This window comes from Salmo salar, chromosome 01 (genome assembly GCF_965601325.2).
Source record: "Salmo salar chromosome 01, fSalSal1, whole genome shotgun sequence".
Lineage (NCBI taxonomy): Eukaryota > Metazoa > Chordata > Actinopteri > Salmoniformes > Salmonidae > Salmo > Salmo salar.
Window position 1 is genome coordinate 13,850,749 of NC_138291.1, and position 21,391 is coordinate 13,872,139.

The 21,391-nt window shown below is 43.1% G+C and overlaps 1 protein-coding gene across 4 annotated transcripts in view; it reads left to right on the forward strand.

Annotated features, from left to right (window-relative positions):
* Positions 1–8,516: 8,516 nt before the first annotated feature.
* Positions 8,517–21,391, forward strand: part of stac (SH3 and cysteine rich domain) — a 45,361-nt gene continuing 32,486 nt past the window's right edge. The window contains exons 1-3 of one of the 4 annotated variants that reach the window (XM_014129521.3): positions 8,517–9,060; positions 13,436–13,475; positions 13,746–14,187. In XM_014129521.3, the coding sequence (XP_013984996.1) occupies positions 13,746–14,187 (442 nt within the window). In that variant the 5' untranslated portion in view covers positions 8,517–9,060; positions 13,436–13,475. The remainder of the gene's footprint in view (positions 9,061–13,435; positions 13,476–13,745; positions 14,188–21,391) is intronic. The other 3 variants (XM_014129589.3, XM_014129365.3, XM_014129440.3) reach the window with 3 other exon arrangements.

A 21,391-nucleotide genomic window follows, 5' to 3' on the forward strand; every position in this document is an offset into this window, starting at 1 on the left:
TTAAAAAAATATATATATATATTTCACCTTTATTTAACCAGGTAAGCTATTTGAGAACAAGTTCTCATTTACAACTGCGACCTGGCCAAGATAAAGCAAAGCAGTGCGACACAAACAACAACATAGAGGTACACATGGAATAAACAAGCGTACATTCAATAACACAATAGAAAAAAATAATGTGTGTGTGCAAATGGCGTGAGGAGGTAGGCAATAAATAGGCCATGGTAGTGAAGTAATTACAATTTAGCAGATTAACACTGGAGTGATAAATGGGCAGATGCTGATGTGCAAGTAGAGATACTGGTGTGCAAAAGAGCAGAAAGTAAATAACATTTTAGCAGACACTCTTATCCAGAGCGACTTACAGTAGTGAATGCATACATTTCATACATTTTTTTTCTCCGTACTGGTCCCCCGTGGGAATCGAACCCACAACGCTGGCATTGCAAACACCATGCTCTACCAACTGAGCCACACGGGACCCAATAAAAATAGTATGAGGACAGTATGGGGATGAGGTAGGTAGATTGGGTGGGATATTTACAGATGGACTATGTACAGCTGCAGCGATCGGTTAGCTGCTCAGATAGCTGATGTTTAAAGTTAGTGAGGGAAATATAAGTCTCCAGCTTCAGCAATATTTGCAATTTGTTCCAGTCACTGGCAGCAGAGAACTGGAAGTAAAGGTGGCCAAAGGAGGTGTTGGCTTTGGGGACGACCAGTGAGATATACCTGCTGGAGCGCGTGCTGCGGGTGAGTGTTGTTATCGTGACCAGTGAACTGACATAAGGCAGAGCTTTACCTAGCATAGAATTATAGATGACCTGGAGCCAGTGGGTCTGGCGACGAATATGCAGCGAGGGCCAGCCGACTAGAGCATACAGGTCGCAGTGGTGGGTGGATTAAGGTGATTTGGTAACAAAACGGATGGCACTGTGATAGACTGCATCCAGTTTGCTGAGTAGAGTATTGGAAGCTATTTTGTAGATGACATCGCCGAAGTCGAGGATCGGTAGGTTAGTCAGTTTTACTAGAGTAAGTTTGGCGGCATGAGTGAAGGAGGCTTTGTTGCGAAATAGGAAGCCGATTCTAGATTTGATTTTGGATTGGAGATGTTTAATATGAGTCTGGAAGGAGAGTTTACAGTCTAGCCAAACACCTAGGTATTTGTAGTTATCCACATATTCTAGGTCAGAACCGTCCAGGGTTGTGATGCTAGTCGGGCGGGCGGGTGCAGGCAGCGAACGGTTGAAAAGCATGCATTTGGTTTTACTAGCGTTTAAGAGCAGTTGTAGGCCACGGAAGGAGTGTTGTATGGCATTGAAGCTTGTTTGGAGGTTAGTTAACACAATGTCCAAAGAAGGGCCAGAAGTATACAGAAATGTGTTGTCTGCATAGAGGTGGATCAGGGAATCACCCTCTGTCACAAGGGTCGTATGAAGGGGACCAAGGCGCAGCGTGTAAAGTGCTCATATTTCCTTTATTTTATGAGAACACTTAAAATAAAATAAAAAACGACAGCCAACAGTTCCGTAAGGTACAACGACTATACGGAAAACAACCACCCACAAAACCCAAAGGAAAACAGGCTGCCTAAGTATGGCTTCCAATCAGAGACAACGAAAGACACCTGCCTCTAATTGGAAACCATATTAGAGGCAGGTGTCTTTCGAAACATAGAAAATGAAAACTAGAACACATTCCCCTAGAAACCAACAAACCCCAAAACACACAAAACAACCCACCTGCCATGCCCAGACCATTCTACTATGGCAAATGACCCTTTTCACTGGTCAGGACGTGACACCCGCAGCAAGAGCGACATCATTGATATATACAGAGAAAAGAGTCGGTCCGAGAATTGAACCCTGTGGTACCCCCATAGAGACTGCCAGCGGTCTGGACACCAGGCCCTCTGATTTGACACACTGAACTCTATCTGAGAAGTAGTTGGTGAACCAGGAGAGGCAGTCATTTGAGAAACCAAGGCAATTAAGTCTGCCGATAAGAATACGGTGATTGACAGAGTCGAAAGCCTTGGCCAGGTCAATGAAGACGGCTGCACAGTACTGTCTTTTATCGATGGCGGTTATGATATCTTTTAGTACCTTGAGCGTGGCTGAGGTGCACCTGTGACTAGCTCGGAAACCGGATTGCACAACGGAGAAGGTACGGTGTGATTCGAAATGGTCAGTGATCTGTTTATTAACTAGGCTTTCGAAGACTTTAGATAGGCAGGGCAGGATGGAAATAGGTCTGTAGCAATTTGGGTCTAGAGTGTCACCCCCTTTGAAGAGGGGGATGACCGCGGCAGCTTTCCCATCTTTAGGGATCTCGGACGACACGAAAGAGAGGTTGAGCAGACTGGTAATAGGGGTTGCAACAATATAGATAGTTTTAGAAAGAGAGGGTCCAGATTGTCTAGCCCAGCTGATTTGTACGGGTCCAGGTTTTGCAGCTCTTTCAGAACATCTGCTATCTGGATTTGGGTGAAGGAGAAGCTGGGGAGGCTCGGGCAAGTAGCTGCGGGGGGGTGACGGGGGGACGGGGGGGGCGGAGCTGTTGGCCGGGGTTGGGGTAGCCAGAAGGAAAGCGTGGCCAGCTGTAGAGAAATGCTTGTTGAAATGTTCGATTATCATGGATTTATCGGTGGTGACCGTGTTACCTAGCCTCAGTGCAGTGGGCAGCTGGGAGGAGGTGCTCTTGTTCTCCATGGACTTGACAGTGTCCCAAAACGTTTTGGAGTTAGAGCTACAGGATGCAAATTTCTGTTTGAAAAAGCTAGCCTTTTCCTGACTGACTGCGTGTGTTGGTTCCGGACTTCCATGAATAGTTGCATATCGCGGGGACTATTCGATGCTATTGCAGTCCGCCACGGGATGTTTTTGTGCTGTCAAGGGCAGTCAGGTCTGGAGTGATGGAGTGATGATGCTGTGACACACCGCCCCAGACCATGCCGGACCCTCCACCTCCAAATTGATCCCGCTCCAGAGTACAGGCCTCGGTGTAAGGCTCATTCATTCGACGATAAACGCGAATCCGACCATCACCCCTGGTGAGACAAAACCACGACTCATCAGTGAAGAGCACTTTTAGCCAGTCCTGTCTGGTCCAGCGACGGTGGGTTTGTGCCCATAGGCGACGTTGTTGCTGGTGATGTCTGGTGAGGACCTGCCTTACAACAGGCCTACAAGCCCTCAGTCCAGCCTCTCTCAGCCTATTGCGGACAGTCTGAGCACTGATGGAGGGATTGTGTGTTCCTGGTGTAACTCGGGCAGTTGTTGTTGCCATCCTGCACCTGTCCCGCAGGTGTGATGTTCGGATGTACCGATCCTGTGCAGGTGTTGTTACATGTGGTTTGCCACTGCAAGGATGATCAGCTGTCCGTCATGTCTCCCTGTAGGGCTGTCTTAGGCGTCTCACATTACAGACATTGCAATTTATTGCACTGGCCACATCTGCAGTCCTCATGCCCCCTTGCAGCCTGCCTAAGGCACGTTAACGCAGATGAGTAGGGGCCCTGGGCATCTTTCTTTTGGTGTTTTTCAGAGTCAGTAGAAAGGCCTCTTTAGTGTCCTAAGTTTTCATAACTGTGACCTTAAGTGCCTACTGTCTGTAAGCTGTTAGTGTCTTTTTTAAAAACTTTTTTAATTGAACTTTCAACACCAGCATTTAAAAGATAATTGCACTTGTAAGTTAGTTGGTAGTAATATAAAACAACACATCAAAGACAACAATACAGCAAAACAAAGAGAGAGACAAACATAAATAAATGAAAAATAAACATAAAAAATAAAAAGACAAGAAAAAATATATATTTTGATACAGTTGTTACAGGTCAACTAGCACAGATAATACAGTCCTTAACATCCAAGATGTCGTGTATGTCTCGCTAACAAAGTGACAAAGGCAATTACATCCTTCTTCATTTTGGTCAATTGTATATTGGGTAAGGAAACACCAAATAATACAATAAAAGGGTCTGGCTCGATCTGTGTGCCGCTTAATTCTGAGAGTGTGTTAAAGATGTCTTTCCAGAAACCAACAAGAGATGGGCAACACCAAAACACGTGTACATGATTAGCAGGAGACTGGTTACAAGGGTTCACATCCTTGTAAATTTTGGATAATCTTGCTTTGGTCCAGTGGGCCCTATGAATGAGTTCGCATTGAATGAGACCGTGCCGAGCACAAATAGAAGAGCTATGTATCCTTTTGAGTGCCCCTTCCCATAGTTCATAAGATATTTCCTCAACCAGTTCCCCCTTCCATGAGGATTTAATATTGTTTAATGAGGTGGTTTGTAGTGAGCAAATTTGACTATAGATTATTGACAAGGTGTCTCAAAGTAGAAAGTGGGATAAGAAATGTGTCAAACTGTGTTTCACCAGGAAGGGTGGGGGAGTGGGGATCTATGCTGTGGACGTAACTCCGAACTTGTAAGAACCTAAAGAAATTATGTCTGGAGAGACCAAATTTAGCTGACAATTGTTCCAACGTTGTGACGCACGTCGAAGAGAGGAGACCAAGGTGCAGCGTGGTAAGTGCTCATGATTCATATTTATTATAACTCAGAACACTAAATCAAAACAAACAAAGGAAAACGAACGTCATGTTCAGCAGGCTTTACTGAGCTGTACAAAAACAAGATCCCACACTGAAGAAGGGAAAAAGGGCTGTCTAAGTATGATTCCCAATCAGAGACAACGATAGACAGCAAGCATGCCAGCTAAGATAGACAGTCTACTCTAATTTGATTGATAGCCTGAAAAGGCATGGTAGCTAGTTATGAGGTTGCGAGATTGGGAACCTATCTAGCGGGCTAGTTAAAGCCAACCTCAAAAAATTGCTAGGTGGCTAATAAATCAAATCATATCAAGTTTTATTGGTCACTTACACATGTTAGCAGATGTTATTGTGAGTGTAGCGAAATGCTTATGCTTCTAGATCCGACAGTGCAGCAGTATCTAACAGGTAATATCTAACAATTCCAACCAAAAAAATTATATCTCACAAATTACACAACAAAACCTAATACACACAATCTATTAAAGGAATGGGATGAGAACATATAAGTATAAAATATATGGATGAGCAGTGACAGAGTGGCTAAGATGCAATAGATAGTAAGGAATAGATAGTGAAGGATACAGTATACAGTATATACAGAAGAAGTCAGAAGTTAGAAGTTTACATACACCTTTGCCAAATACATTTAAACTCAGTTTTTCACCATTCCTGACATTTAATCCTAGTAAAAATCACCTGTTTTAGGTCAGTTAGGATCACCACTTTACTTTAAGAATGTGAAATGTCAGAATAATAGTTGAGAGAATGATATACTTCAGCTTTTATTTCTTTCATCACATTCCCAGTGGGTCAGAAGTTTACATACACTCAATTAGTATTTGGTAGCGTTGCCTTTAAATTGTTTAACTTGGGTCAAACGTTTCAGGTAGACTTCCACAAGCTTCCCACAATAAGTTAGGTGAATTTGGCCCATTCCTCCTGACAGAGCTGGTGTAACTGAGTCAGGTTTGTAAGCCTCCTTGCTCGCACTTGCTTTTTCAGTTCTGCCCACAAATTTTCCATCGGATTGAGGTCAGGCCTTTGTGATGGCCACTCCAATACCTTGACTTTGTTGTCCTTAAGCCATTTTGCCACAACTTTGGAAGTATGCTTGGGGTCATTGTCCATTTGGAAGACTCATTTGAGACCAAGCTTTAACATGATGTCTTGAGATGTTGCTTCAATATATCCACATAATTTTCCTCCCTCATGATGCCATCTATTTTGTGAAGTGCACCAGTCCCTCCTGCAGCAAAGCACCCCCACAACATGATGCTGCCACCCCCGTGCTTCATGGTTGGGATGGTGTTCTTCGGCTTGCAAGCCTCCCTCTTTTCCCTCTAAACAGAACAATGGTCATCATGGCCAAACAGTTCTATTTTTGTTTCATCAGACCAGAGGACATTTCCCCAAAAAGTACAATCTTTGTCCCCATGTGCAGTTGCAAACCGTAGTCTGGATTTTTATGGCGGTTTTGGAGCAATGGCTTCTTCCTTGCTGAGCGGCCTTTCAGGTTATGTCGATACAGGATTTGTTTTACTGTGGATATAGATACTTTTGTACCTGTTTCCTCCAGCATCTTCACAAGTTCCTTTGCTGTTGTTCTGGGATTGATTTGCACTTTTCGCACCAAAGTACGTTCATCTCTAGGAGACAGAACGCGTCTCCTTCCTGAGTGGTATGACGGCTGCGTGGTCCCATGGTGTTTATACTTGCGTACTATTGTTTGTACAGATGAGCGTGGTACCTTCAGGCGTTTGGAAATTGCTCCCAAGGATGAACCAGACTTGTGGAGGTCTACAATTTATTTTCTGAGATCTTGGCTGATTTCTTTTTTATTTTCCCATGATGTCAAGCAAAGAGGCACTGAGTATGAAGATAGGCTTTGAAATACATCCACAGGTACACCTCCAATTGACTCAAATTATGTCAATCAGAAGCTTCTAAAGCCATGACATAATTTTCTGGAATTTTCCAAGCTGTTTAAAGGCACAGTCAACTTAGTGTAAACTTCTGACCCACTGGAATTGTGATACAGTGAATTATAAGTGAAATAATCTGTCAGTAAACAATTGTTGGGAAAATTACTTGTGACATGCACAAAGTCGATGTCCTAACCGACTTGCCAAAACTATAGTTTGTTAACAAGAAATTTGTGGAGTGGTTGAAAAACGAGTTTTAATGACTCCAACCTAAGTGTACGTAAACTTCAGACTTCAACTGTACATATGAGATGAGTAATGCGAGATATTTAAGCATTCTTAAAGTATTGTAATGACCTGACTAGATCATGAAGGAACAATTGTCCAGACAGAGGATGGAGTTAACGAATGGACGGTTTATTAACACAACTTAACACAGGCTACTGTTTGGCCGTAGCCCACGCCAAATAAATGAAAGGTACACTACAAACGAACCGTGACCTTCTCTTGTGAATTCCAGACGTAAGAGAGAGAACAATGGCTAAACCCGGTCTTAACTTCCAATGCTCCATCCCCCTGCCCAACCCCCCTTCACGCCACTCCACCAACCACCAGGCTGCCCGGTATCAGAACATTCCAGGCATTCCCGTGATTGGCAGATAGCAGGTTGATTGGCATGACCCCGCGAACACTGGTAAGTACGACACAACCCACTAATAGCCTAACACATAACCCACAACTGTCTGTGCGGGTCGCTACAGTATCATTATTATAGTGACTTGTGTTTCATTTATTAAAGTGGCCAATGATATCAAGTCTGTAGGTAGGCAGCCGCCTCTCTGTGCTAGTGGTGGCGGTTTAACAATCTGATGGCCTTGAGATAGAACCTGTACTGACCTCGCCTTCTGGATGGAAGCGGAGTGAACAGGTAGTGGCTCGGGTGGTTATTGTGCTTGATGATCTTTTTGCCTTCCTGTGACATCGGGTGTTGTAGGTGTCCCGGAGTGCAGGTAGTTTGCCCCCGGTGATGCGTTGTGCAGACCGCACCACACTCTGGATTGCCCTGCGGTCGTGGGTGGTGCAGTTGCCGTACGAGGCGGTGATACAGCCCAACAGGATGCTCTCAATTGTGCACCTGTAAAAGTTAGGGAAGGGTTTTCGGTGACAAGCCACATTTTTTCAGCCTTCTGAGGCGCTGTTGCGCCTTCTTCACCACCCTGTATGTGTGCGTGGACCATTTCAGTTTGTCGGTGTTACATACACCAAAGAACTTAAAACTTTCCACCTTCTTCACTGCTGTCCCGTCGATGTGGATAGGGGGGTGCTCCCTTTGCTGTTTCCTGAAGTCCACGATCATCTCTTTTGTTTTGCTGACATTGAGTGTCTCTCTTTTCTCGCCCTCCTTGTTTTGACCCTTGCCTGTCCTGACCCTGAGCCTGCCTGCTGACGTGTACCTTTGCCCCCCTCTGAATTACCAACCTCTGCCTTACCCTGACCCTGCCTGCCACCCGGTACCGTTGCCCCACCTCTTGTTTACTGATCCCTGCCTGCCTTGACCTGTCTATTGCCAGCCCCTGTTGGATTATTAAACCATTGTTTATTTGGCGTGGTCTGCATCTGGGTCTTACCTGATCATTTTCCTGACACCACACTCCGAGGGCCCTCACCTCCTCCCTAGTATTACAGAGAAACAACAAAACATTGTCAATAGGCTACATACTGTAGCTTAATCAAATGTATTTACAAACATACCTCCTGTGAGTCACTCAACAGTACATCAGTACTTCAGAAATATAAATGTATTAACATGTATATTATATAGTCTATGTAAATATGATAGTCTGCCAGCTGCCTGCTTCAATTTGAACTAAAATAACCAAATACATGTAGAATTCTTTCTGAAATGTACGATGACAGAAATGGAAGGCTGTCTAGGCCTGCCTTGGTTTACAAAACTACGTTGACAAGAAAGACCCCTCCCTTCACAGTAATGAGGCAGGCGCTCAGCTATCTGCCCATAAACAAGCTGACAGCAGAATCCGGCTGATCACTGAGGGCACAGACAGCTCAAGACCAGGCGCAGCGCGCACATGGACACGGATGGGATGTAGGCAACATTACGCAGCAGGATAGTGATGGAAAGTACCGAACAGAGTCGATAGTGGGTACACTTATAAGGCAATTGGCTAGCAAGTATGTATTCTACGCACCAAATTGTTTTCTTTTCCCCGCAGTCGATTCTGTAGCCTATCTCTCAGAACCGCCATAAGACTGACTTCTCATCTCAGGACAGTTGAAAACGAAGTCACGACGAAGAATGAAGAAACTGAAAAATGTAGCCAATTGAGATATTCAAAGCTGTACACGAGTGTACAAAGTCCTCAGCGCAACCCGAAGCCGCCCTTTAAGTTTTTTTTGTCCAAGAGGAAATAACATGATTCCACCAGCTAACATCATGCAAGACGAGCGTTTGGGCAAGGAGAACGAGCGCGAGCAGCACGAGACCCCTCAGTCACCAGCGCCCAGCGCGAGTCAACAGGAGACAAAGGTAGTGGTACCCAAGAAGGTCGGTTTTTAGTTGATGCGCCCATTCCATGAATCAATAGATCGTGAAATGGTTTAAAATAGATAAAGAACCTGCATGACTGCCTCGCAATCTGTCGGGAACAGCCAAAGCTTAGACATGTAGCTTATTTCAATTATTTTGCCAAATGGTCAATTAAGGCTATTTGTATATGTTTTAAATGGCTCATACATTGCACATGGTCATACTTATGCATCATGTTGTAAACAAAAACATTTTCATATGGTATATTCCACCCATTCATACATGTTTCATGTATTAAATATGTACAGTATCTAAGTGTCTGTCCCACAATAGGCATTCTTAAAGTAAAGTTATATGATGGACACATTTAAACTATATATACTCTGAAATACTATTTTAGGCTACTATGTTGTATTATAGCTTAAAATCCTATAATAACAACATTAATTGTTCCTGAGTTCGATTTAGTCTGAATTGAGTTTTCCCACTGATTCCAGTGAAGTGTTTCCACTGATTGTTTTCAGCCAATAATATTGGCTTATAACATCCAACCTTGCCAATGAAAGTACAGTATCATATCTAACCTTGCCAATGAAAGTACAATATCATAAAAAGCTGAATATTTATGAATAGGACAGACAGATGGACCCATAAAAGTTGATGGGGGTTTCTGCACGTGGGAGCAATAGGAGGGTTCCAGCTCTGCCATTGGCATTTTGTCTAATTGTGTGGTCCACACCTATTTATCTGGGTCACCCATAGCCCTGAGTAAGTACTAGCTATAATTAGCTTCAAAATACTGGACCAGTCACTATCATTATGGTTGTAGATTTTCAGCCAGTTACACTCCATTTCCTGTCCCAAAGCTCTCTGGCTTATGCGGGACACTTTAGACACGCTTCTCAGTTCTCGTAAATGACAATCTCAAGTTGAGAGAAACCATTTCAGTTTTTACGTTCCCTTTCCGTTCCCTTTCCCAGCCAGTTGCTCCAGCGATGGCAAAACGAAACCTTTTTCCCTTTCATTGTTACATTAGTCTGTAGCACTCCCCATCTCTACACATCAGTAAATGTGGTCGCTAGATTGCTATTTGAATGGATTCTTGGCAGGTATCCTGGCGTAGTTAGCAGCTGTGGGCAAGCAACTGTAATCATTTCTTCCAGGTGTCTCAGTTGGGATGTTATGGTTGGGTTCCTTTGAGAGAGGTGTGACTGTAGGGTATGCTGATTGCTTTCTGAATGGATAATTAGTTATTAGTCACGTGTCATGATCGTTTTTTTATTAATGAGAAATGATACCTGTTCCCAGAATGCCACTTATACTAAGTCATTCTAGAATGTTAGAATACTGCATGAAACCATACCTCACACGTGTGATTCAATGCACATGGCACAGGCGGTTGATTTAATTCGGAATGCATAGTAAACCATTTGTAATGCAAGTTGCAGAGAAATAATTAGGCTACTTTTTTAAAGGCACCATATAGGGACTCTTTCACTTGTTTCGATGTGACTTTCATTGTTTTTCCTTTTAAAGGAAAGTTGTGGTTCATAAAGTAAGAAAAGTGAAGTGCCCTATCAAAACTTTAATCAGCCTCTTTGCTAAAACCTCCATTTGATATACTCTTGATGAGAAACACTATTTAAGCTACCTTGGGAAATGTGTAATTCATGATATTCCCTGAGGTGTTTTTGGTAAATTAGCTTTTAACTTGAAATCCCCCCTTCTCATTAGCCCCCTGTGAAGTATGATAGAGTGGCTCTTTTTAAGCTTGCCCATGTGGCTATTGCTCTTGTGATGGATCCTGTATCAACAGCCAGACATTTCCCAATGGTGTTCCTGCAGCCTGGTCTGTTGATTCATTTGTCTTATTATGCTGAGGAAGACCTTAATGTAGAGTTCTAGTCTTGAGAAACAGAACAGTGCAGCCTTCATTGTTTATGACAAAGTGCATTGAGTGGCAGCTGCCTTTATAGAAATATAGCTGAAAGCTCTTCATAGTTTGTTTTATTTTTCATGGAAGGGGAGCAACATACCAGTAAACATATTTTCTATAGAATATAAAACATGGCAAATAATTTTAGATGGGCGTCTAATTGAAGTACAGTTTTCTGTTTCCTTCCATTAAATCACAGAGCAGTCACATTGAGAGAGAGGAAGAAAGCACACAATTTTTTTGATAGATCCCACCTCTCCAATTCTCTGACTGCTGTAATGTGCACATGTAGGGGCTTTAAGGATTCCAGCCACTAAGCTCATGATAGAGTGGGTAACACAGATGCTCATAAAATACTGACGTCTGGTGTATTATGGCTCTCTCTCTGGTCTTAGTAGAGAAAAAAAGTGCAAAATGCAATGATAACACATCTGTATTTTGTCCATCCCCAAGCTATAACTTAAAATAATTATACTTCTCAGTCGGATCCTATTGAAATGGGGAATAGGTATTCCTTAGATACTGTATTCTGTAATGTCGACGCTGGGAGTCGAGAAGCAGGTGGTAAGTTTAATATAACAACAAACATGGAACGATACAACGTAGGAGTAGCGTTTAGACATGAACAAACAGAAACAATACTGCCTGGGGAAGGAACCTATTGGAGTGCCAGATAAAGGTGAGGTATTGGAGAACAGGTGTGCTTGATGATGAAGCGCAGGTGCACGTAATGATGGTTGCCAGGACCGGTGGTTAGTAAACCGGCTACGTCGAACGCCGGAGGGGAGGAGCGGGAGTAGACAGATACGGTATCAGCTCATGTCTTACTCCATCATATCTGTTTAATTCAATTATATCATTGCAATTTGACTTTCAAGATGACACAATTTAGGATTTATTTTAATTTATCTGGACCATTGTTTCATTTCAATCTCATTACTGAGAAGTTAAACAGACAAAAAAAGGCAGCCTTTCTCAGTGAGGAAGAAGACTGGATCTATACATTATAGATAGGTATTTTATTTTCCAATCACCATCTCCTTGTCAAGGCTAGATTACATCAAAGCTTAATTGTGAAAAGAGAGCTACACTGAACTACCAGAGTACCATGCTGTGTTGACAGGGGGGCTGAGTTAATTATTTCCAGATTGACCAGATTGATCAACAGGTCATGATCACGTACACGCATACTGCCAAAACTCAGTTTCACTGCTGGATTCATTTGGATGGAAAATACAACAGGGGAACACATTGCAAATTGCATTTGAGATAATGCAATCATTGGTCACCACAGGAGATTTGTTCATCCAACAAAACATTTTATGATCTTTATATGTGTGTTATCTTCAACACTTTTCAGTCATGGAACCTGGAAATCATTGCAGCCAATCTAATGAAAACAGATCAACTGCAGGGACAAATGCACCTAAATAACAAGTTGAAAATAGCCACTGACCCTGGTGTTGGGTCCCCATTACAGATTCAGCCACTGACTTGTGAAATGGAAAATAATTGTTTAATGAGTCCATTCTCTGACCACCATTCACGATAATTTATAAAGAAGTGCTCTTTAATGTGACGGTGCAGGCACTGACTGGGCAGACATACGGAAGCAATGAAATTATAGTTTGGCTGAGAGTCGTTTTGTTGAGAGTTTTTTCACGACCCAAGTGGGAGCGTAGTAAACAATACGTCTTTCAAGATGAGGAAACACATTTGTAGAGGTGGTAGAGGAGCCATTTCCTGTCTGCCGGGTTGCTCTATAAGTTATACAAAAAAATAAACAGAAGCAGTAAGCAATTTGTAGAAAAAAAGGAGGAAGGAAACCGTTGCTAAGGTACACAATAGTAGGTTTTTGTAGACAGAAGGTGCTAAGGTACACAATAGTAGATTTTGGTAGATAGAAGGTGCTCTTTGGTAAAAGGAATAAATTGGTAATCAAAAAGAAAGGAGGACCGAGGCACTCTTTATATAATGAATTAAAATGCCTTTATTTGTATGGCATGTTCAATGGAAACAAAGTTTAAAAACTCTGACATGTTTTGGTTGCATGGCCTCAGGGTGTACAGTAAGGAATTTGTCGAGAGTTTGTCACAACCCAAGTGAGAGTGTAGTAAACAATAAGTCCTTCAAGATGAGGAAATACATTTGTAGAGATGGTAAAGGAGACATTTCCTGTCTCCCGGGTTGCTCTATAAATTATACCTAAAAAAGAGAAGCAGTAAGGAAATTGATTCAGGTTATGGCCCAGCATGGTAGAAATGATTCCTCCATGATGCAAAGCATAACCCGGGAAATTACGTTTCCTTTCCATGTGGGGGACGGAACCTATACAGCGGTTTTCTACAAAAGAACTGCAGGTTGACTTTGCAATTTCAGTGGCCACTTACAGTATGAGCGCCAGAAATAGACTTAGAAAAATATGAGTGAACATTCATGAATGTTTTTCTCTTTCAGTTGAAGCTTTCAGTTGAAGACTCTCAGTTGAAGACTCAATGTGAGTTATCTTGGAACAGCCCAATGAGAAGTCATAAGGAGTAATAATGCAGAAAAGGATTGTATGGCACCTTGTATAGATGTGGTGCTTATGGAGCAAAGATACCCATGCTACAGTAATGGAGCCAATTTGAATTAATTTGATACATACTGTACAATATTGTACAGTAATAAACATGTTTTAAGGTCAATTTCTTCTCAATCTATTTCTCTCTCTCTCTCTCTCTCTCTCTCTCTCTCTCTCTCTCTCCCTTTCTCTCTCGCTCTGCAGATGCAGAAGTTGAAGCGCTCCCTCTCCTTCAAGACCAAGAGCATGCGCAGCAAGAGCGCTGACAACTTCTTCCAGCGCAACAACAATGACGCCAAGTTGTCGACGGAGCTACTCTCTGACAGCAGCAGCAGCACGTGCCAACTGAGCGTGGTCGGGGTGGCGGTGGCCCATCCCGTCCACCCTGTCCAACCTGTCCACCCCGTCCACCCCGTCCACCCTGTCCACCCCGTCCACCCAGTCCACCCCATTCACCATGCCCCCCCTCTCTCAACCTCCAACCTGGTGATCTCTAATGCACCCCCGGCCATCCCGTGTGCCCCCCCTTCCTTGGTCTATTCCCCGGGACGCCACCCCCTTGCCATCGACCCCACTGGACATGGCTTCATGGAGCACATCTTCAAGAAGCCCACCTTCTGCGACGTCTGCAACCACATGATCGTAGGTAATAGTCACCCTCCAAACTCAAACAAACATTCACACTGTAGTGTATTGCAGAGAAACCTCAGTGTAGATGCAGCCTTCCTCTGATACGGCCTGGTAAAGAGGTCCTGGATGGCAGGAAGCTTGGCCACAGTGATGTACTGGGTCGTATGCACAACCCTCTGTAGCGCCTTGCGGTCGAAGGCTGAGCAGTTTCCATACCAGGCAGTGATGCAACCAGTCAGGATGCTCTCGATGTTGCAGCTGTAGAACCTTTTGAGAATCTGAGGACACATGCCAAATCATTTCAGTCGAGAGGGAATAGGCTTTGTCGTGCCCTCTTCACGACTGTCTTAGTGTGTTTGGACCATGTTAGTTTGTTGGTGATGTGGACACCAAGGAACCTGAAGCGCTCAACCTGCTCCGCTACAGCCCCTTCGATGAGAATGAGGTTGTGCTCGGTCCTCCTTGTCCTGTAGTCCACAATCATCTCCTTTGTCTTGATCACGATCACGGCCAGGTCTCTGACCTCCTCCCTATAGGTTGTCTCATTGTTGTCGGTGATCAGGCCTACCACTGTTGTGTCGTCGGCAAACTTAATGATGGTGTTGGAGTCGTGCCTGGCCATGCAGTCATGGGTGAACAGGGAGTACAGGAGGGGACTTTTCACGCACCCCTAAGGGGCCCCCGTGTTGAGAATCAGTGTGGCAGTTGTGTTGTTACCTACCCTTACTACCTGGGGGTGGCCCGTCAGGAAGTCCAGGATCCAGTTGTAGAGGGAGGTGTTAAGTCCTAGGGTCCTTAACTTATTGACGAGCTTTGAGGGCACTATGGTGTTGAATGCTGAGCTGTAGTCAATGAATGGGAAAGGGTGGGAAAGGGCAGTCTGGAATGCAATAGAGATTAGATCATCTGTGGATCTGTTGGGGCGGTATGCAAATTGGAGTGGTTCTATGGTTTCTGGGATAATGGTGTTGATGTGAGTCATGACCAGCCTTCCAAAGCACTTCATGGCTACAGACGTGAGTGCTACGGGTCGGTAGTCATTTAGGTAGGTTACCTTAGTGTTCTTGGGCAGAGGGACTATGGTGGTCTGCTTGAAACATGTTGGTATTACAGACTCAGTCAGGGACAGGTTAAACATATCAGTGAAGACACTTGCCAGTTGGACATCGCATGCTCAGAGTACACGTCCTAGTCATCCGTCTGTCCTGCGGCCTTGTGAATGTTGACCTGTTTAAAGGTCTTACATCGGCTACGGAGAGCGTGATCACACAGATCAGACCTATCACCGTCGTGTCATCAGCAAACTTGATGATGGTGTTGGAGTCGTGCATGGTCACACAGTCGTGGGTGAACTGCTCTCCATTTGTCCGGCTCACCAGATCTAATGAGAGCATGTGTAAGAGAGAGAGAGAGAGAGAGAGAGAGAGAGAGAGAGACTGTTTAATGAGCCCGGTGGAAGGAGAGTTAAAGTCAGAGAGTCACAGAAGGGCTGCAAGACCATCACATAGAACTAAAGGCTTACTGTAGAGTAGATGCTGGGATGTCAGCATACTGAATCACAGAGCAAAATGGTGATACAGACTAGGTATAGGTGTACTCAGGAATGCAATTATGCAAGAAATGGTACATGTTGTGAAGGCACTGTAGAGGTATTCAGATAAGATATCAGTTTACTATACCTTTATTCAGACAGATTATATGAATTTCAATGCTGCTCTCTGATGAATATTTTGTCTTGGGAGTTGTACAAATGTCTGCGCTATGCATCAATTAAGGGGCCTGATGAACTTTTCTTAGAAATCAATGAATCTCTAATGCCTGTCTAGACTCTAGAGAACTGGAAAGGAAGCCATATTAGAAGACCTGTTGGAAGACCTGTTGAGAATCCTCTGCAATGAGTCAACATCACCCTGTTTGCACATAGGGTGCTTTTATTTAATAAAAGTTAATGCAGAATTAATGTCATCCATAATGAAAAAGCTGATTTTATTACCTTGTTCTCCGGCTCATTGGATTGATGGGGTATATTATAGAATGCGAACACACCATTTGTTGTAAATCAATTAAGCCCCCGAGCATGTTCCCCTTCTTGCGTGTGCTCCTATGTGAAAATGTAATTGTGCTGCTGGATGTATGAAATGGGTTCTTCTATTGTATATAATTTGATTTGGCAAATTGCAAATCACATAATTGTCATAAGACATGGGAAAGTAATCTATTCGCTTTGATGCATTTCTGCAAATTCAATCCCTAAGATACACATGTAAACAGAAGGAAACATCCAAAATACGGGTCAAAGTTCATTAGCTTAAAAGTTTATCAGGTGAAACACTAATCACTGAGCTCAGGGGAATATTATGATGAGGTGTTTGTTATCCATCTCAGTCTGTATTTCCTAGCCTAACTCCTCTGTCTCTCTCTGTCTTTCTCTCTCTCTCTCTCTCTCTCTTTCTCTCTCTCTCTCTCTCTCTCTGACACACACACTCTCTCTCCCCAAGATTATATTATTTTTGTAACTGGCCCCATGCACTTGAAAGATGTCACGCACGTTATTGTGATGATAAGCTTCAGTCTACGAAGGCTTTTTCCAAAAAGGAATTTAACTGACTAGAAGGCTCCTTGCGTTCCGTAGATGTAGGCCTAGCCTACATAAGTCTGTTATTGAAAGCGATATTAACTCCACAGCAGATTAGTTGAAGTACATAAAAATGCCTCTGATTGAGCACAGCGCGTTAGTCGTTTATTGAGTACAGGGCCTTGCTGCAAATGACTTATTAAATAAAGTGAATAGGAGATCTATGGGGGGGGGGGGGGGGGGGCAGAAGGTGGAGAGTAATTTACAGAGTTGAAAAGAGGTTAGAAATCTTCATCCAGCTTTTACCTCGAATGCCTCGAAATGAATAATATTCTAGCCGTTATTCTGTATGAGTGTGTGTATGAGTATTGAACAAACAAACTATGATGCCTTATTGCTCCAGGAAAGCAATAGGGAAATACACAACCATTCTAAGCCCAAGAGCTAAAAGAATAGCACCTGCTTTAATCTATGTACAGTATGTATTATAAGTAATGAGTATGGCACTTAGAAAAATGTACAACGTAGGCCTACATAGCAATATACAACATAGGCCTACACAGCAAAGACTTTGCTCTGTGATTGTTACAGCAGGCTATAACAGTGATGATCAGGAATGAGTAAGCTCCTTCATGAAAGAATGATCAATCTTATCACCTTCCTTCTGATCCAAACGACAATATTCAGGTTCATCATCCTTAATTAATTTACTACAGTGTTTCATTTAATGAAGGGGTCAAGGGAAATCTGTGTTTTTTCAATACCGCTGAGTAAGTCATATGCCGAAACCCAGTTGAACAAAAGCGGATAAAAGTTTATAAATTAATCAAAGTTAGTTGTACAGGTCCTCATTTGAAGTTGAATAAGGGTACGGAAGAGAGAAGCGGCGGGAGGCAGGCGAGTCTCAGGCACGATGAAGGTAATTTACACAGGAAATGAGAGGATGGAGGCAGGAAAGGGGGCTTAACGGATCAATGTGTCGACTCACTGTATCAGAGTTTGGGCGTGTGTGTGTGTGTGTGTGTGTGTGTGTGTGTGTGTGTGTGTGTGTGTGTGTGTGTGTGTGTGTGTGTGTGTGTGTGTGTGTGTGTGTGTGTGTGTGTGTGCACATGCTCACGTGTGGAGTGAGAGGGAAAAAAGAGAGACAAAAAAAGTGGGGGGAGAGAGAGTGAGGGAGAAGGAAGAGGAAGTTCAGGTCTGGCAGTTGTCCAAACTATTACTGCGGTATAAATAAAAAATGGGCTGTTAAAAGTAGCCTCAGCCATGAGAGCAGATGCCACAGAGTGATTGGATACCAGGATGCCATCACTTCTCCTTTTATAAAAAAGAAAAGGTCTGTTAAGGTAGCCTCAGCCATGAGAGCAGATGCCACCACAGTGTGATTGGATGCCAGGGTGCCATCACTTCTCCTATTATAAACTGTTTGGCCAGCTCCTTGCCAGCTCACCCCACCAGACAGCATTCACCACCACAGTTGAAAGGGCTTTTGTCAGAAGTGTCTAGGCACTTGGGCACCATGGCTCATCCCATAGCTGCACTCATCTCATTCAGCGTGAGGGGTTCTCATCATACCTCCACATTATTACAATGAGTCAGTGAAAGCACCCCCATTTAACAAATGTGTAACAAGGGTTTCATTTGGCCTTTGCTATTCTGTCACTGTCAGGCACCCTAGCCCATCTGGATAGACATGGCAGTGATCCCAGTATATTGTGCTCAAGGACAACCATAGTTCCCATTAAAAACGGTCATGCACTACTACTGTAGGCTACACAATAAACTCAGAAAAAACAATAATCAATGCCTTCCAAACCGTACTTATATGAGATCATTTGTTTTGTAACCTTGACATATTTTGACATTAGCAGTAACCTAACCTTGTCCCCAGGCATATGAAGTGTGGTGCACGAGACTAGCAGTAAGCTGACTTTGTCTCACCCAAATCTCTACAGATGTAGGCTTAGCCATGCAGGGCTCGGGCTCCTCTCTGGTTTACAGTTGCTGTTGGTTTGTTTGTGGCCTTGTTGTTGTTGTGCTCTGTTATTGACCTCTCTGTCCCTCTCCGTCCCAGACAAGGATCATATTCCCAGATCTGTCTGTAGCCTGGTCCCAGATATGCCTGTAGTCTAGGCCCAGATCTGTCTGTAGCCTGGGCCCAGATCTGTCTGTAGCTTGGTCCCAGATCTGTCTGTAGCCTGGTCCCAGGTCTGTCTGTAGCCTGTTCCAAGGTCTGTCTGTAGCCTGGTCCCAGGTCTGTTTGTGCTTTTGTCTACTCCAGTGTCATTGTCAAGCCATAAGGAGTTGGCAAGAGAACAAAAACAGATCAGTATCACTAATGACTCCTGTTGTTGAGTATTAATGAGGCTTAGTCAAGCAACACAGGAGCAGACTGCATGACAAGGACCTAGCTTTTCCCTCTGGTTTAAGTTTCTTTGGAGGGATCCCATATGAATACTATAGTATTCACTTTAGTGTTTTTGCAGACTTTACTGTAGTATTCACTGTAGTATTCACTGTAGTGTACTGTAGTATTTACTGTAATGTTTTGGGGTACAATACTGTAGTATTTACTAAAGTGTTTTTGTTTTATTATCTATGACATAGAAGTGGGTTGCTTTCTCCTTGAGGAAGCCTACTGGAGAAATAGTAAAGGAGCTCATTTTCCATAACCTGTATAGGTAGGTTCTGTAGGTATGTACAGTTGAAGTCGGAAGTTTACATACACTTAGGTTGGAGTCATTAAAACTAGTTTTCAACCACTCCACAAATTTCTTGTTAACATACTATAGTTTTGGCAAGTCGGTTAAGACAAAAACTTTTTCCAACAATTGTTTACTGACAGATTATTTCACTTATAATTCACTGTATCACAATTCCAGTGGGTCAGAAGTTTACATACACTAAGTTGACTGTGCCTTTAAACAGTTTGGAAACTTCCAGAAAATGATGTCATGGCTTTAGAAGCCTCTGATGGGCTAATTGACATAATTTGAGTCAATTGGAGGTGTACCTGTGGATGTATTTCAAGGCCTACCTTCAAACTCAATGCCTCTTTGCTTGACATCATGGGAAAATCAAAAGAAATCATCCAACACCTCAGAAAAGAAATTGTAGACCTCCACAAGTCTGGTTCATCCTTGGGAGCAATTTCCAAATGCCTGAAGGTACCACGTTCATCTGTACAAACAATAGTACACAAGTATAAACACCATGGGACCACGCAGCCGTCATACCGCTCAGGAAGGAGACGCGTTCTGTCTCCTAGAGATGAACGTACTTTGGTGCGAAAAGTGCAAATCAATCCCAGAACAACAGCAAAGGACCTTGTGAAGGTGCTGGAGGAAACAGGTACAAAAGTATCTATATCTACAGTAAAATGAGTCCTATATCGACATAACCTTAAAGGCCACTCAGCAAGAAGAAGCAACTGCTCCAAAACCGCCATAAAAAAGCCAGACTACGGTTTGCAACTGCACATGGGGACAAAGATCATACTTTTTGGAGAAATGTCCTCTGGTCTGATGAAACAAAAATAGAACTGTTTGGCCATAATGACCATCATTATGTTTGGAGGAAAAAGGGGGAGGCTTGCAAGCCGAAGAACACCATCCCAACCGTGAAGCACGGGGGTGGCAGCATCATGTTGTGGGGGTGCTTTGCTGCAGGAGGGACTGGTGCACTTTAAAATAGATGGCATCATGAGGGAGGAAAATTATGTGGATATATTGAAGCAACATCTCAAGACATCAGTCAGGAAGTTAAAGATTGGTCAGAAATGGGTCTTCTAAATGGACAATGACCCCAAGCATACTTCCAAATTTGTGGCAAAATGGCTTAAGGACAACAAAGTCAAGGTATTGGAGTGGCCATCACAAAGCCCTGACCTCAATCCCATATAAAATTTGTGGGCAGAACTGAAAAAGTGTGTGCGAGCAAGGAGGCCTAAAAACCTGACTCAGTTACACCAGCTCTGTCATGAGGAATGGGCCAAAATTCACCCAACTTATTGTGAGAAGCTTGTGGAAGGCTACCCGAAACGTTTGACCCAAGTTAAACAATTTAAAGGCAATGCTACCAAATACTAATTGAGTGTATGTAAACTTCTGACTCACTGGGAATGTGATGAAAGAAATAAAAGCTAAAATATATCATTCTCCCTACTATTATTCTGACGTTTCACATTCTTAAAATAAAGTGGTGATCCTAACTAACCTAAGACAGGGAATTTTTACTAGGATTAAATGTCAGGAATTGTGAAAAACTGAGTTTAAATGTATTTGGCTAAGGTGTATGTACATTTCCAACTGTAGATAGAACTGGGTTCTGAATGGAGGGATCAGATCTTCTGCTCTTTTCTATAACCATAGGGAACGCAATATATGGTCTATACTTTGCATGTAGGTTTCTCTCTTATGGGTGGCACAAATGTGTATATGGGGGAGCGGAATAGACAGGGTATATGCAAATTAATTACTTTAGTGTTTTTGCGGACTGTGGTGTTTGCAGACATTTCTGTAGTATTTACTACAGTGTTTTTTATGTGGATAATAATGTAATATTCACTATAGTATTCTACAGTATATTACAAAATTCTTTACTAAGTACTACACATGAACGATTGATACTACAGTGTGTAGTATAGCAT